The 12,354-nt window shown below is 36.4% G+C and overlaps 1 protein-coding gene across 1 annotated transcript in view; it reads left to right on the top strand.

Annotated features, from left to right (window-relative positions):
* The window catches only part of COL19A1 (collagen type XIX alpha 1 chain), a 397,465-nt gene that overhangs the window by 314,068 nt on the left and 71,043 nt on the right, over window positions 1-12,354 (top strand). The window contains exons 31-37 of the mRNA XM_021000213.2: window positions 26-70; window positions 155-208; window positions 1,460-1,501; window positions 6,669-6,773; window positions 7,109-7,162; window positions 7,432-7,485; window positions 12,169-12,222. Of these exons, the coding sequence (XP_020855872.1) occupies window positions 26-70; window positions 155-208; window positions 1,460-1,501; window positions 6,669-6,773; window positions 7,109-7,162; window positions 7,432-7,485; window positions 12,169-12,222 (408 nt within the window). The remainder of the gene's footprint in view (window positions 1-25; window positions 71-154; window positions 209-1,459; window positions 1,502-6,668; window positions 6,774-7,108; window positions 7,163-7,431; window positions 7,486-12,168; window positions 12,223-12,354) is intronic.

Here is a 12,354-nt window from a genome sequence, read left to right as displayed (position 1 = left end):
AATCATGATTTCTCTGTCTTTTCAGGGTCCTAGAGGCCTCCCTGGGTTACCAGGAACTCCAGGGACCGATGTGAGTAACAGGTTTACATTCTAATATTTTACATTAATCCTATCTTCATTTGAGGAATTTAAAAGATGATGTTCTCTTTTTTAGGGAGCTCCAGGGAGAGATGGGAAGCCAGGGATGCCAGGTCCCCCAGGTGACCCTGTATGTATGCAAGCTGAGCCTGGTTTATGTATTTGAAATTCCCAGAATTTCACACAAAAGCCAAACAGTTCTATCTGAGCATACAGATTTTTATCATCACAGCTAATTAGAATATTTCCTTGCTACCTGGTGGTTTTGTTTGCTTCCATTATTTTAGAGAGAAAAATCAGACTGTGTCAGCATTGTTTTGTGATAAACATTCATTTTCTAAGGTTTGTAATTCAGCTAGAAAAGTTTGACCCCAGCTGAGTTTGGGCATTTAATGTTTCAATCCAATAGCAATTATAGTCAAAATATAGGTAGAGGTTTGACCCTTCCTAGTGCTAGCTTCTTAATAAATCTCATTATTTTCCAAATGAAACCTTAACAGGTAACTAGCCTGGATTATTATATGCATTCATGAATGCTAATACTTTAAGAGATGGAAATGACTGTGATAATTGGAAGCAATAAGTTTTTCAAAATTAGTTTAGATCAATAAAATTTTTTCAAGGTTTTGCTTTAGAATATATCTTTATTTTCAGGTACAATAAAATCTTCTTAAATAGCTCGGTACCAGAATTTCTAAATGTGGCAACCACATAGAACATGGCAATCAATTAGTCATTTTGAATGATGAAGTCTCCATCTGATCCCATGTATTTAACCATACAAATCTCTCACCATTCCACACCCTGAACCTTTTCTGACTTAACAAGCCAAGTGTGGGTATCTATTTGGTCTTTATTTTTAACTCTACTAATAAGTGAATCAGTTTGTAAGCTTAAAAAAAATCTATTTTAGCTTATAGAATCACCATGCTAAAGGACATGGTAAGGTGTAAATAAAAAATAAAATAAGGGTCTGCCAATATGTATGTCCCTCTCTAGCCTTATTTTGGCTTCACTGGGAAATAAAAGTGAAGAGATTAATGCAAAAATTCTCTCATTTTTCTAAACAGCCTGCACAACTACTTTTCAGTGGAATAATATTTTCTCTTTCTAAATAAATTTTTCTTTGTAATCCAGCCTGTAATCAGTGGGAGTATTTGGGGGCATTACTGCAGGTGAAATATTCTCAGAAAAGGGTAATTCTTTTGCAATGAAATTCTTGGATCTCTCTCACTTGAAATACGTAAATTGAATGATATGTGACCTTAAAATGACATTTATTCTGATGACAAGGATGTAGCAAACTGTTATAAATTTAGGGTAGATTCTATTGTTTGTTTATTTTTAATTGCATTTATTTGTCTCTTTGGTCTTATTACAGATTGCACTTCCTCTTTTGGGAGATATTGGTGCTATGTTGAAGGTAATCCACTGTTATGTAAGATTATCTGTTTCTGTTCATTTCTAAGGAAATAGCCAGGATACTCTTACAAGATGGGGCTTGTTTAGTTTCATCAACGATGTTAAATTTAAAAGGTAGGATATATGTTTTAAAAATAATTAAGGGATGAATATTGCTCATTGTGTTTTGTGCCTTATATTAATCCCTCTACCATGGCTGCTCTACTTCTCTTGGGGAAGGCACAATAGACCTAGTCCTAAAGTAAGCTATGTAAAGGAGATAGTAACGTTAGCAACCCTGAACAGATTATTTTCTTTTTCTATAGGAGTTTTTTCCTAATAGAAAACGCTCTGCAGTGTTCTCTTAATAGGAAGTTACATACCTTGCTCCCTCATGGGAACCATTATCCCATTTGCTTTACTTGTCTTGAGTAAGTACAATCTAATAGGGAATAAAACCCAAATACAGATAACTAGAATACATGTGTGAAAGACAGAGTTAGAAAACACAGTGGTAAGCAAGATCAGAGAAGAAAGGTTAATCACAGCTTGTTTTCACAAAACAACATAAGGGACCAACATATCATATCAAGGAACTGTACAAAGAGAGGAGAGAGTACTACCAAGCATAGCAGCTAGCTTATTATTAAGTTGGATGGAAATCATTTATCCATCTACAAATTCAAAGTTAAACACAAAGTTTTAGTTTTCGCTCTGATGTTTCTCCATACTTCTGCTTAACAAGACATTGTGTTTTGGAGCAACTGAACGTAAAAATAATCTATGTCTGTATCTATGTGTTGTGAGCAGAAAGTGTGGGGACTGGGGCCACAAGCACAATGCAATATCCCTTTTTTTTCTAGTCCCCTACCTTGTGTGGGTTATGTACCTAGCTCTTGTATGTATCACAGTTATATTCATAGGAATAGCAGCTCTCTCTGTATAAGAATGTGTTGTTAACTAAACCACAGCATCAGCCTAATGATCCAGTAATGAGAGGAGTGTTCTCTTCCTAATATTGTATGTGCATTTTTATCGGAGTAATAAACATCAGAAGGCAGCTAGGTAGCCCAGTCAACAGAGTGCTGGGCCTGGCGTCAGGAAGGATCATCTTCCGAGTTCACATCTAGCCTTAGACACTTACTAGTTGTGTGACTCTGGGCAAGTCACTTAACCCTCAGTTCCTCACCTGTAGAATGATCTGGAGAAAAAAATAGTCAACTATTGCCGTATCTTTGCCTCCCAAGTGGGATCATGAAGAGTCGGATACAACTGAAACTACTAAACAACAACAACAATAAACATCAGGGCCTTTAATCTCCATTAATCAAGAGCTGTCATTAGAACCTCAAAACAATTTTAAAAGAAGAGTTTTAAAAATAGCACCACATACATTCACTGAATGTAGGAATTTCAAGTTGTATAAGATGTGTAGAGAAGTAGTAGGGTTAAGCCAGTTAAAGAACAGAGTAATCTCGGGGGCGAAGGCTATCTTTGTTTGAATATACTTGCCTCTTGTGGATACAGTCCATAAGTCCTAATGTGCTTATAAGAAACAAGAGAACCCTGAGGTGCTGTGGTTCCAGGGCTTCATTAGCTAAAATAAGAATCACTTGCAATAAATGACCTTGTAAAGCGCTTTGTAGGAGGAAAAGAAAAGAGCTGTTCATGTAGCAAGAATGAGAGACAATAGACAGCTAAAATTGTGGATTGGCGTCTTATATATTGAAAACAGAAGCAGCATGTCGTAGTGCCTGGAGAGTGGACCCCAGAGTCAGGAAGACTTGGGTTCATGGCCTGCCTCTAACACTAATTGGCCAGGTAACCCTGTGCTTAAACTCTTAAATTAGCCTTTCAATGCCCCTAGGCAATCCTTTAAGACAGTAAGGTGAAGAGTAGGTGCCAATCTGCACTGGTAGAAGGAGTTTACATACCACTGGAATCACAGGTTCCATTAAAAAGGACAAGAAGATGGCCCTTGCATGTTTCTGATGGATTCTTCAGAGGAAGTTTGTGAAAATATATGAACAAGAGTCCTGAAGACCAAGATAAGATGGAAGGGTTTTAGCCTGAGTTGGCAAAAGGAAAGATGAAATCACAAATCCATTGAGGTGTCCAAGTTTCAGAAGCACTTCACCAACATAAGGTACATACTGCCTATATGTACTATGCTCCTATTTACAAAAATATGGTCAAGGCTCTAGCAATGAACACCTGATAGAGTAATGCATCATTCTAAAAGAAAACCTCCTGGGGAACCTCGAAGACAAATACAATAGCAAATTAATCAGAAAACAGAACAGAACAATAAAAATGAATATGATTTATGAATACCAAGCCTAAATCTACTGGAGGGGTAATTTGGTAGTTTGGGGGTTTTTTTTAAAGAAAAATAGAAAAATAATAAGCAGCTGAAGGCAAATTTTGAATGGCAAAGGATGATAACAGATCTAGGAGGAAAGAGACTATAATTCTTACATAGGTCTTGGCATTAACTAGCTGCATCACCTAGGACACAATCTCTCTGGGCCATAGTTTCCTCATTTGTAAATTTAGAGTTTGGGATTAGATGACTTCTTAGGTTCCTTGCAGCTTTTGCATTCTATTATTTTATTGTTTGTTTTTGTTGTTTTAGGCAATGGGGTTAAATGATCTGTCCAGGGTCACACAGCTAGTAAGTGTTATGTGTCTGAGGTCGGATTTGAATTCAGGTCCTCCTGAATCCAGAGCCGGTGCTCTATCCACTGCACCACCTAGCTGCCCCGCATGCTATTATTTTAAAGGATTCTAATGGACTGAATAGTAAATCCTTCCTCTTTACCTATAGTATGTCAAGTGAACAAGAATTCTTAAGCCCCTCCTATGTACAGGGCACTGTGCTAATCACTAGCATGTTATATTGAATAGTAATTGGATGTAATATGAATATCATATGTTTAAAATGACATCTTTTCTGAGCATTAAGGGTTGATGTTATAAAGAGAAAAAAAGAAAGCTTTTTGAATAGAGTCTCGGAGTTGGAAGGTACTTTAAAGTCATGTGACACAGCCTCCCTCCCAATCTCCTCTGTGAAGTTCCTGACATTTTGTCACCTAGCCTCTGCTTGGACACTATGAATGACTAGGAATTCAGTTCTCTGAAAAACGATCTGTTCTACTGTTTAACATGTATGGTTATTAGCAAATCTTTCCTTATATTAAACTGAAATCTGCCTCCCTACAATTTTTACCCCTCCTTCCCTCTAGAATAATTCCCTCTTCATTAGGTCAGCCCTGAAAATATTTCAAAACATCTATCATTCCCCTTCCCCAAGTTTTCTTTTCCCTAGACTGAACATTCCAATTCTGTTAAAAAAAATTCTTCATATGACATTTAAAGAGTATTTATTTTCCCAGATTGGAAATGAACTTTTTTCATCCTGTATGTTACCTAGGACTATGTACCTCTCCTAAGTTCTCCTTCATTTTTCTGTTGTTCAGTCATTTCAGTTGTGTCTGACTCTTCATGACCCCATTTGAGGTTTTCGTGGCAAAGATACTGGAGTGGTTTGTCATTTCCTTTTCCAGATGAGGAAACTGAGGCAAACAGGGTTAAGTGATTTGCCCCAGGTCACACAGCTAGTAAGTGATTTGAACTCAGGAAAGTGAATCTTCCTGATTCAAAGCTCAATGCTCTATCTACTGTACCACCTTAGCTGCCCCCATTCTTCATTTTACTTACTGTCCATTTATTATCTAGCATTGCATATTTGTGAATTTGTACTATCTCCATATTTTAAATACCCTTATCCCACCCTCGGATCATCCTGAAATAATTGTGGACTCTGTAGTAATAGAGACCATGACTTAATTATCTTTGAGTTTCATATAGCACCCAGAACAGTGCGTTACATGCACTATGAACTTAAATAATTGGATATTTCAAAGAGCTGTGATGTCATCCATGTGGGTACTCTCTTTACCAGTGTAGTTCATAACCCATCCTTTCTGAACTTGACTAGCCTTGTTCTTAGAGGGCAGACATAGACTCCTTTGATGTATACTCATTAATACATGCTATTGCATGAGAGTTTTCTAGCAGCTCTGCCATACTATTGATTCATATTAAGCTAATGGTCAAGTAAAGCCCCCAGGGTGGTGGGTTTTTTTTTCAGAGAGGAGAGGGAAGGAAAGGGGGATAAAGGAAGAGAGACAAAGAAAGAAAGAAATACAAAGAGAGTCAGAGACAGAGAAGAGAGACAGAGAAAGACACACACACACACAGAGAAGTCAGTAAGCATTCATTAAAAGCCTAAGCCACAGAAACTGTGTTAAGTGCAGGAGATACAAAGACAAAAGTGAAATAGTCCCTCCTCTCAAGGGGATCATCTTCTAATAGTGTACATATCTAGGCATATACAAATCAAAAACAGAGTAACCATGAAAGGGAAGGCACTGGAATCTAGGGTGATCAAGTAAAGGCTTCCTTCAGTAGGTGGCACTTAAACTGAGTCTTTAAGGAAAGCAAGGATTTCAGTATATTGGAGGTGAGGAGGTACAGCATATCTAGGCATGGGTGAGAACCAGTGCAAAGGCATGGGGCAATGGAATGTTGTGTGTAAGGAACAGAAAATAGGCCAAGGTTGTTGGATCATGGAGTATATGAGAGTAAAGTATAAGAAGACCAGAAAGCCAAGAAGGGATCAGAGTTAAGAGATTAGGTATGTGATAAATCTTATGTTTGAGTTGTGAATCCAAGCATTAAAGCATAAGGTTCTACTAAACTAAATCTAAAAGTAATTGAAATGCAATTTCAATTTTCAAAAAGGAGAAAGGTGGAAACTACTTAGTACTTAGAAAAGGAATTAATAAAGCAAAAGACAGGGAATTTCCTTAAATTTTTATCAGTTTTTGGATTTGATATAATAATCCAATGTCACACTAACAATTATTTCTCAGATGAATTCCTCCCCTGGTAAACAAATTTATTTTCAAGCTACGTTCTTTTTTTCCAAATAACTTTGAATAGTTTTAAAAGGAGAAAACCTTTCATTATAGGCTTTATTTTTTCATATATTCTAGTGTTTATGGCAACAGCAACCTTTAGTCTCTATTTCTAAATTGAAATAGAAGCCAGATCCTGAGGGATTTGACCAAAATGTGCTTACTATGCATGACTAAAGTCACTAGGCCTTTGTCCATTCCTAACAGAATGTTTGTGGCAGCTGTCATCCTAGTATCCCGGGGTTAAAAATTGCCAAAGGAGAAGAAGGAGGAGCTGGGGAACCTGGAAGAAATTATTATGCAGCAGGGAAGGTAAGCATGGAAATGATCTCAAAGCACTTTCTATTCCTCTTCTGCCCTTACCATGGTCTAATTGGTATTGTTTTTATTTGTATACTGTGCTATCTCATCTTATTAGACTTTAAGCTCATGAAGGGAGACACTGTGTCTTATTTATCTTTGTATATCCACCAGCACCTAAAACATTATATTGTAGATGGTATTCAACTAATAAATATTTATTGAATTGAATTATACATAGTAGGCATTTAATAAATATTGTTGAATGAATGCATCCTGAATATGTGCCTTTTGTGGAGTGTAGATATGACAGTTCCTTTGATGTATATTATTACTATTGCCTTCAGGGTGATACTGGGCCAAGAGGCCCTCCAGGAATCCCTGGCAGAGAAGGACCAAAGGTAAGGGAATCTTTTTTTTAAAACCTTTCCTCTTCCCCTGGCCCAAATCCTTAATTCCGGGTAAAAAGGTAAAGAGTTGTAGAAACTACATGGTTTGGTATGTGGGGATAGTAACTTGAAAAGCAGCTACATTGGCATAGTTACAGAGACTGAGTGTTTTGACTGATATCTGGCTCTTCTTTGAAGTCTGCTCAGCACATTCAAAGTTACATTCTCCTAGTGTTTGCTGGAAAACAGTAGAGTGATTGTTACATATGGTGTCTTCATAGGGAAGCAAAGGTGAGCGTGGATATTCTGGATTACCTGGTGAGAAGGGTGACGAGGTAAAAATGAATCTTATTTTAATTATGTTTTCTGTTACTACTAATAATTAAGTCTCTTTTTGACTGATGAAACATTAGCAATATATAAGATACTACTAAACATGGAATTCCTCTCCAATAGGTTGTTTTGCAGCCCATGTTAAATTGCTAACAAATTAATAAGATAAAGATTTATGTATGTTTTTGTCAGTTTCAAAACCTTTTTTTTTACTGTCTGATTTTTCATATAACAAAATGTGTTGCTGTTTACTGCTAGCTTTTCCATTTCAAACATGAAGAAAATTGAATCGCCAAGTAAAATGGCCAATTGAAGGTCAAATATGCTTTGAGATAATGTCTCAGAATTTCCGCTCTGGGCCACAGTTGTACTCAGGATGCAATTCTGTGCCTGTATAATTCACATTAACTCTTGGAAAAAAAAACAATTAGGATGATAAATTGTTGTTTATTTAGGCAGTTTTAAAACTAATAATTCATAATGAAAATAAATAAACCATCTGGAATATGCTAACCTTGATGCTAATGTAGGAAGCCAGCATACCATGAAACAGATTGGTTTTTACAGGTGAATCTACCTATCATTTATGCCACCATAGTTGTCTATACTGTCTTCACATTACTAGGTATTATCATGCGTTAGTTTTTTCATTTGTATTGATGCTATTTTGAAAGTATGTTCTTCCAAATTCACCTCCAAGGGCAAGAATTTTTTATTTTTATTTTCACCCATAAATAAAGCACTAAAATAACAAGAGTAAACAAGTTTGCGCTTTCTTAAATTCCCTAGAAGACAGCACCAGAGTGCAATAACAGTAACAGATTTTAAATGGTCCAACAGCTTTTAACTGCCTAGATTCAAGAGGTAGATTTTGGAAGCAATTGAAAAGGTAATAAGAGAAAGGCCAGGAAATAATTGGAATTTAGTTTTTTAAAGAGGCTTCAAGGTAAATTCATTAAAAGTTAATTTTTATTGATTCTGTAGGGTACTTTGCTCTCTTTGTGGACTAAAAAGCTATTGCATGCTGCTCCACTAGAAATAGCTACTGGTTCTAATATATTGCATAAGGAGTCCATAACACAGGACACAATATAACCCTCATACAAGATTTTACACAAAGCTATTAATGAATTAAGGGATTCCAGTGGTTTCAAGTTACCAGCTTCCCAAATGTGGACATTATAAATCAAATAACCAATCTATTAATTCAGCTTTCCCCTGATTCTTCTGAGCCATGAACAGAAATCATAATTTCTAAAAATGATTTTTTTAGAAAAGTAATATAGCCCTTACACTCTATCATTACAGCAACTTGGCACTGTGGTTTAAGAGCTAGCCTTTAAGACAGGAATTCTCTGGGTTCAAGCCCTACCTCTGATACTTACAAGATACTTACTTAGCCACATAGCCATGGAGAAGACAAAACACAATTTCCCTGTGCCTTGCTCCAGGCAAGTATTTATATATCTAAGTTGCTAATATGCATTGGTGAGGGAGTTTTTCCAATGGTAGCTCCCACTAGTAATGAAATCAGGAGCCCAAAACATTCTTCTCAATTGCCGCCCCCCAATCTATTAGTCAAATAAAAGACTTCCCTAATGTGAATGCCATTTTCCCAGCTGAAAAAAGTCTCTGACCAGTTGCAAAGTACTTTTATATTTTCAAGTCTTCCATTCCCCCTTGCCTCTCCTTCCTCTGACAGGATACTTTTAGAGAGAAGGTACACATCCACTGCTTATGGCAAAGTGACTTCATTTGTCCAATGTTCATGATTTACATTTCTACAAAATTTATTGCAAATACCAAGGGAACAACTTGTTAGAAGCTGGTAGAGGGCAGACACACCTCTCTCAACACAATGGACTCTCACTTGGTGCTCAAGGCTTACTAAGCATGTTTTCAGGATAATATGGCTAATTAAGATATGGGGAGCTACTGTCAGCCATGAATTATTACAATGGGAAATAAATATTCACTAGGCAATTACTGAGGGAAGACTTATGAGCTCAAAATATCCAAGCAATGAAGGGCCATAGCTCTGATGATCCCTGGGATGGACATATAGTAAATTTTAATTTCTACTTATGCTTGGTACTCTGTGCTAAATGGAGTGCCCTACTACCTATGATGTATTTTTCTTCCTCAATGACCAGCTTGTCTCCTAAAATTATCTTATTGCCCTTTATGAATCCACAGTAATTTCTATCTATGCTACAACATTTCAGCTTGTTCAGAGAAAGACTGCTGAGAATGTATTTTTTTATTTATGGCCTGCAGTTTATTTTAAAGTTTAATGTGGTCATCAAAGGTTAATGAGCCCCAAGCTTATAAATTAGAAAATCTCAGGACTCATTCAGCAGCTCTAGACTGATACAATGGTCAAGAAAGAATTATACATGAAATAGAATACACACACAACTTTGTAGGAATATGAAGATTTTTAAATGAACCCTTTATGATATTCATGTGGCCTAATCCATAAATAGCATCTTTCCAAAAGAAAATGTTTCTTTTACATTATTAGAGAGATTGATAATGGATTAAAAAGATGCCAAAAAAAGTGTTCTTAGTTAGGTGAGATGCAATGTTACACAGTGGGATGTACAGGGTGTCCCAAAAGACTTTGTGCAGTTTTAAGCTATTAAAGCTTTCAACTGCACTAAGACTTTGGGATAACTTGTGTAGAAGGAAAAGCACTAGCTGTACTTTGAATCGTCCCTATAACTACACAACTTTGTGAACATGGATAAGTTATTGAAGTTTCCTGGCCCAGGCCTCAGTTTCTGTTTCTCCTTTCCTCCCCTCAGTGTCTCTGTTCTCTCTTTCTTTCCGTCTTCTCTCTTTCCCCCCCCACTTCCTCTTCCTCCCTCTCTCTAACTCCTTCCTTCATTATTATTACATAGTAATATTTAAAGTTTTGAAGGACCTTAGAGATCATCTCGTCCAACCCTCTAATTTTACAGATGGTAGGACTGAAGTCTGAAGAGGTTATGTGCCTTTACAACAATGTCATGTATTATGAAAAACAATAGAAAAAAATAATTATGGGAATTTCTAGTTATTGTATTCATCTGTTTTTGTCTTTGTCTTTGTATATTGTTGGACAATTAGCAAAACATATTCACATACATGCTCATGTAAACTTTACATAAGCCATATGAAGTAGTTAAGGCAAATATTATTATCCCTCCTTTCGTTGTTGAGGAAAATGAGGTTCAGATAAGTTAAATAAAAATGTTACTGTCATTTTTCAGTCATGTTCAACTCTTAGTTAACCCTTTTGAGGTTTTCTTGGCAAAGACACTGAAATGGTTTGCCATGTCCTTCTCTAGCTCCTTTTACAGATGAGGAAACTGAGGCAAATAGGGTTCAGTAATTTGCCCAGGGCCACATAGCTAGTAAATGTCTAAGTCTGGATTTGAACTCAGGAAGAGGAGTCTTCCTGACTCCAGGCCCAGCACTGTATCCAATGCACCACCTAGCTGCCCCTAAAGAAAAATACTATCTATTATCTTAAGCCTTACAAGAAAAATTCAAAATAAAAATATTTTGCTATTAATTCTTAAGCAGTGCCATCAAACCTATGTAACCTTAGTCAAGTCACTTTACATCTCAGTTTCTTCATCTGTAAAATGAAGGAACTGGATCAAATGATCCCCGAGGTCCTTTCCATCTCCAGATCTATGACCATGAATCAAATTCAGATTTGCTCATAGGCTGAAATTCTTATGAAAAACAAAAACTAGTAGACCAGTTTAATTTTTTAAATGTTGAAAAGCTGTTTCTAATGAGGAAATTGTCATCTTTAAAAAGAAAACTCCTAGCTGATTAATAATATTATTAAAATAGCTTTTGTTCTGGGATATGAGTTGACAATCCTGTATTAGATTTGAAGATGAAAATCATAACTAAAGTACAAGGAACAGTTTTATAAGACATTTGTTCAATCAGAAAACACTTTTAACTAGCAATTCCATGTATTCACATAATGAGGGGATTATGCTGGTGATGAAAGGATTCCCTAATTGAATCCAATAGTACAGGTAATATTTAAGGTCCATTTCAGATCAAGAATTCTGGGTTTCTGTGACCCCCCTGGTCCTAAAAAAATCCTAAAGAGCTTTGTGAATTATCAAAGAAAAATCAGATTATGGTGGCTATAACTTTAGCATTAGGTATTAGGCATACCAATATTTTTGAACTTGGGTAAGCTATGACTGGAGTGCAGTTTTTAGTTAAACAGAATGAAGTAGGGACTAGCCTCATGAAGTAGTGAGCCTCTCATCACTGGAAGTGTTCAAAAATAGATTTAGAGCTCAAAGGGGCATTGGACCCTATCTAGTCCAACTACTTCATTTAACAGATGAGGAAACTGGAACACAAGGAAGTTAAGGGACTTGCCCAGAGTCACACAGATAGTAAGTGTCAGCGGTAGAATTTAACTCAGATCTTTTTATTCCAAATCCATTATTGTTCTTTCTACAATAACAGATGAGATTTATAGGTTACACTAGATGACCTCTTAGGTATCTTCAGATTCTAAGATTTCACATTTCTGTGACTTGATCATCTAGAATAATTTTTCCCTGACCACAATAGATAGTAAGACCTTTATAGCAGATACAGTGGGTGTGGTGTTTTTGCAGATGTACAGTTATTTTATGTTAAAATTATGTCCGTTTCAGGGTCTTCAAGGAAGTCCAGGAACTCCAGGAGCCCCAGGACCTATTGGACCTGCTGTAAGCATTTCATGTTACTATGTTTTATTTCACAAGCTATTTCCTAATGCATATAGTATATAAGGCTATGGAGAAAGTAGTGCCATACTAGTTTTCAGTCAGCATTATTTGCCATCCTTCTGAGTATTAGGG

Source organism: Phascolarctos cinereus, unplaced genomic scaffold, assembly GCF_003287225.1.
Source record: "Phascolarctos cinereus isolate Bilbo 61053 unplaced genomic scaffold, phaCin_HiC Scaffold_5;HRSCAF=322, whole genome shotgun sequence".
Classification (NCBI taxonomy): Eukaryota; Metazoa; Chordata; class Mammalia; order Diprotodontia; family Phascolarctidae; genus Phascolarctos; species Phascolarctos cinereus.
The sequence above is the reverse complement of the archived record's forward strand: the minus strand, read 5'-3'. Positions and strand labels throughout refer to the sequence as shown.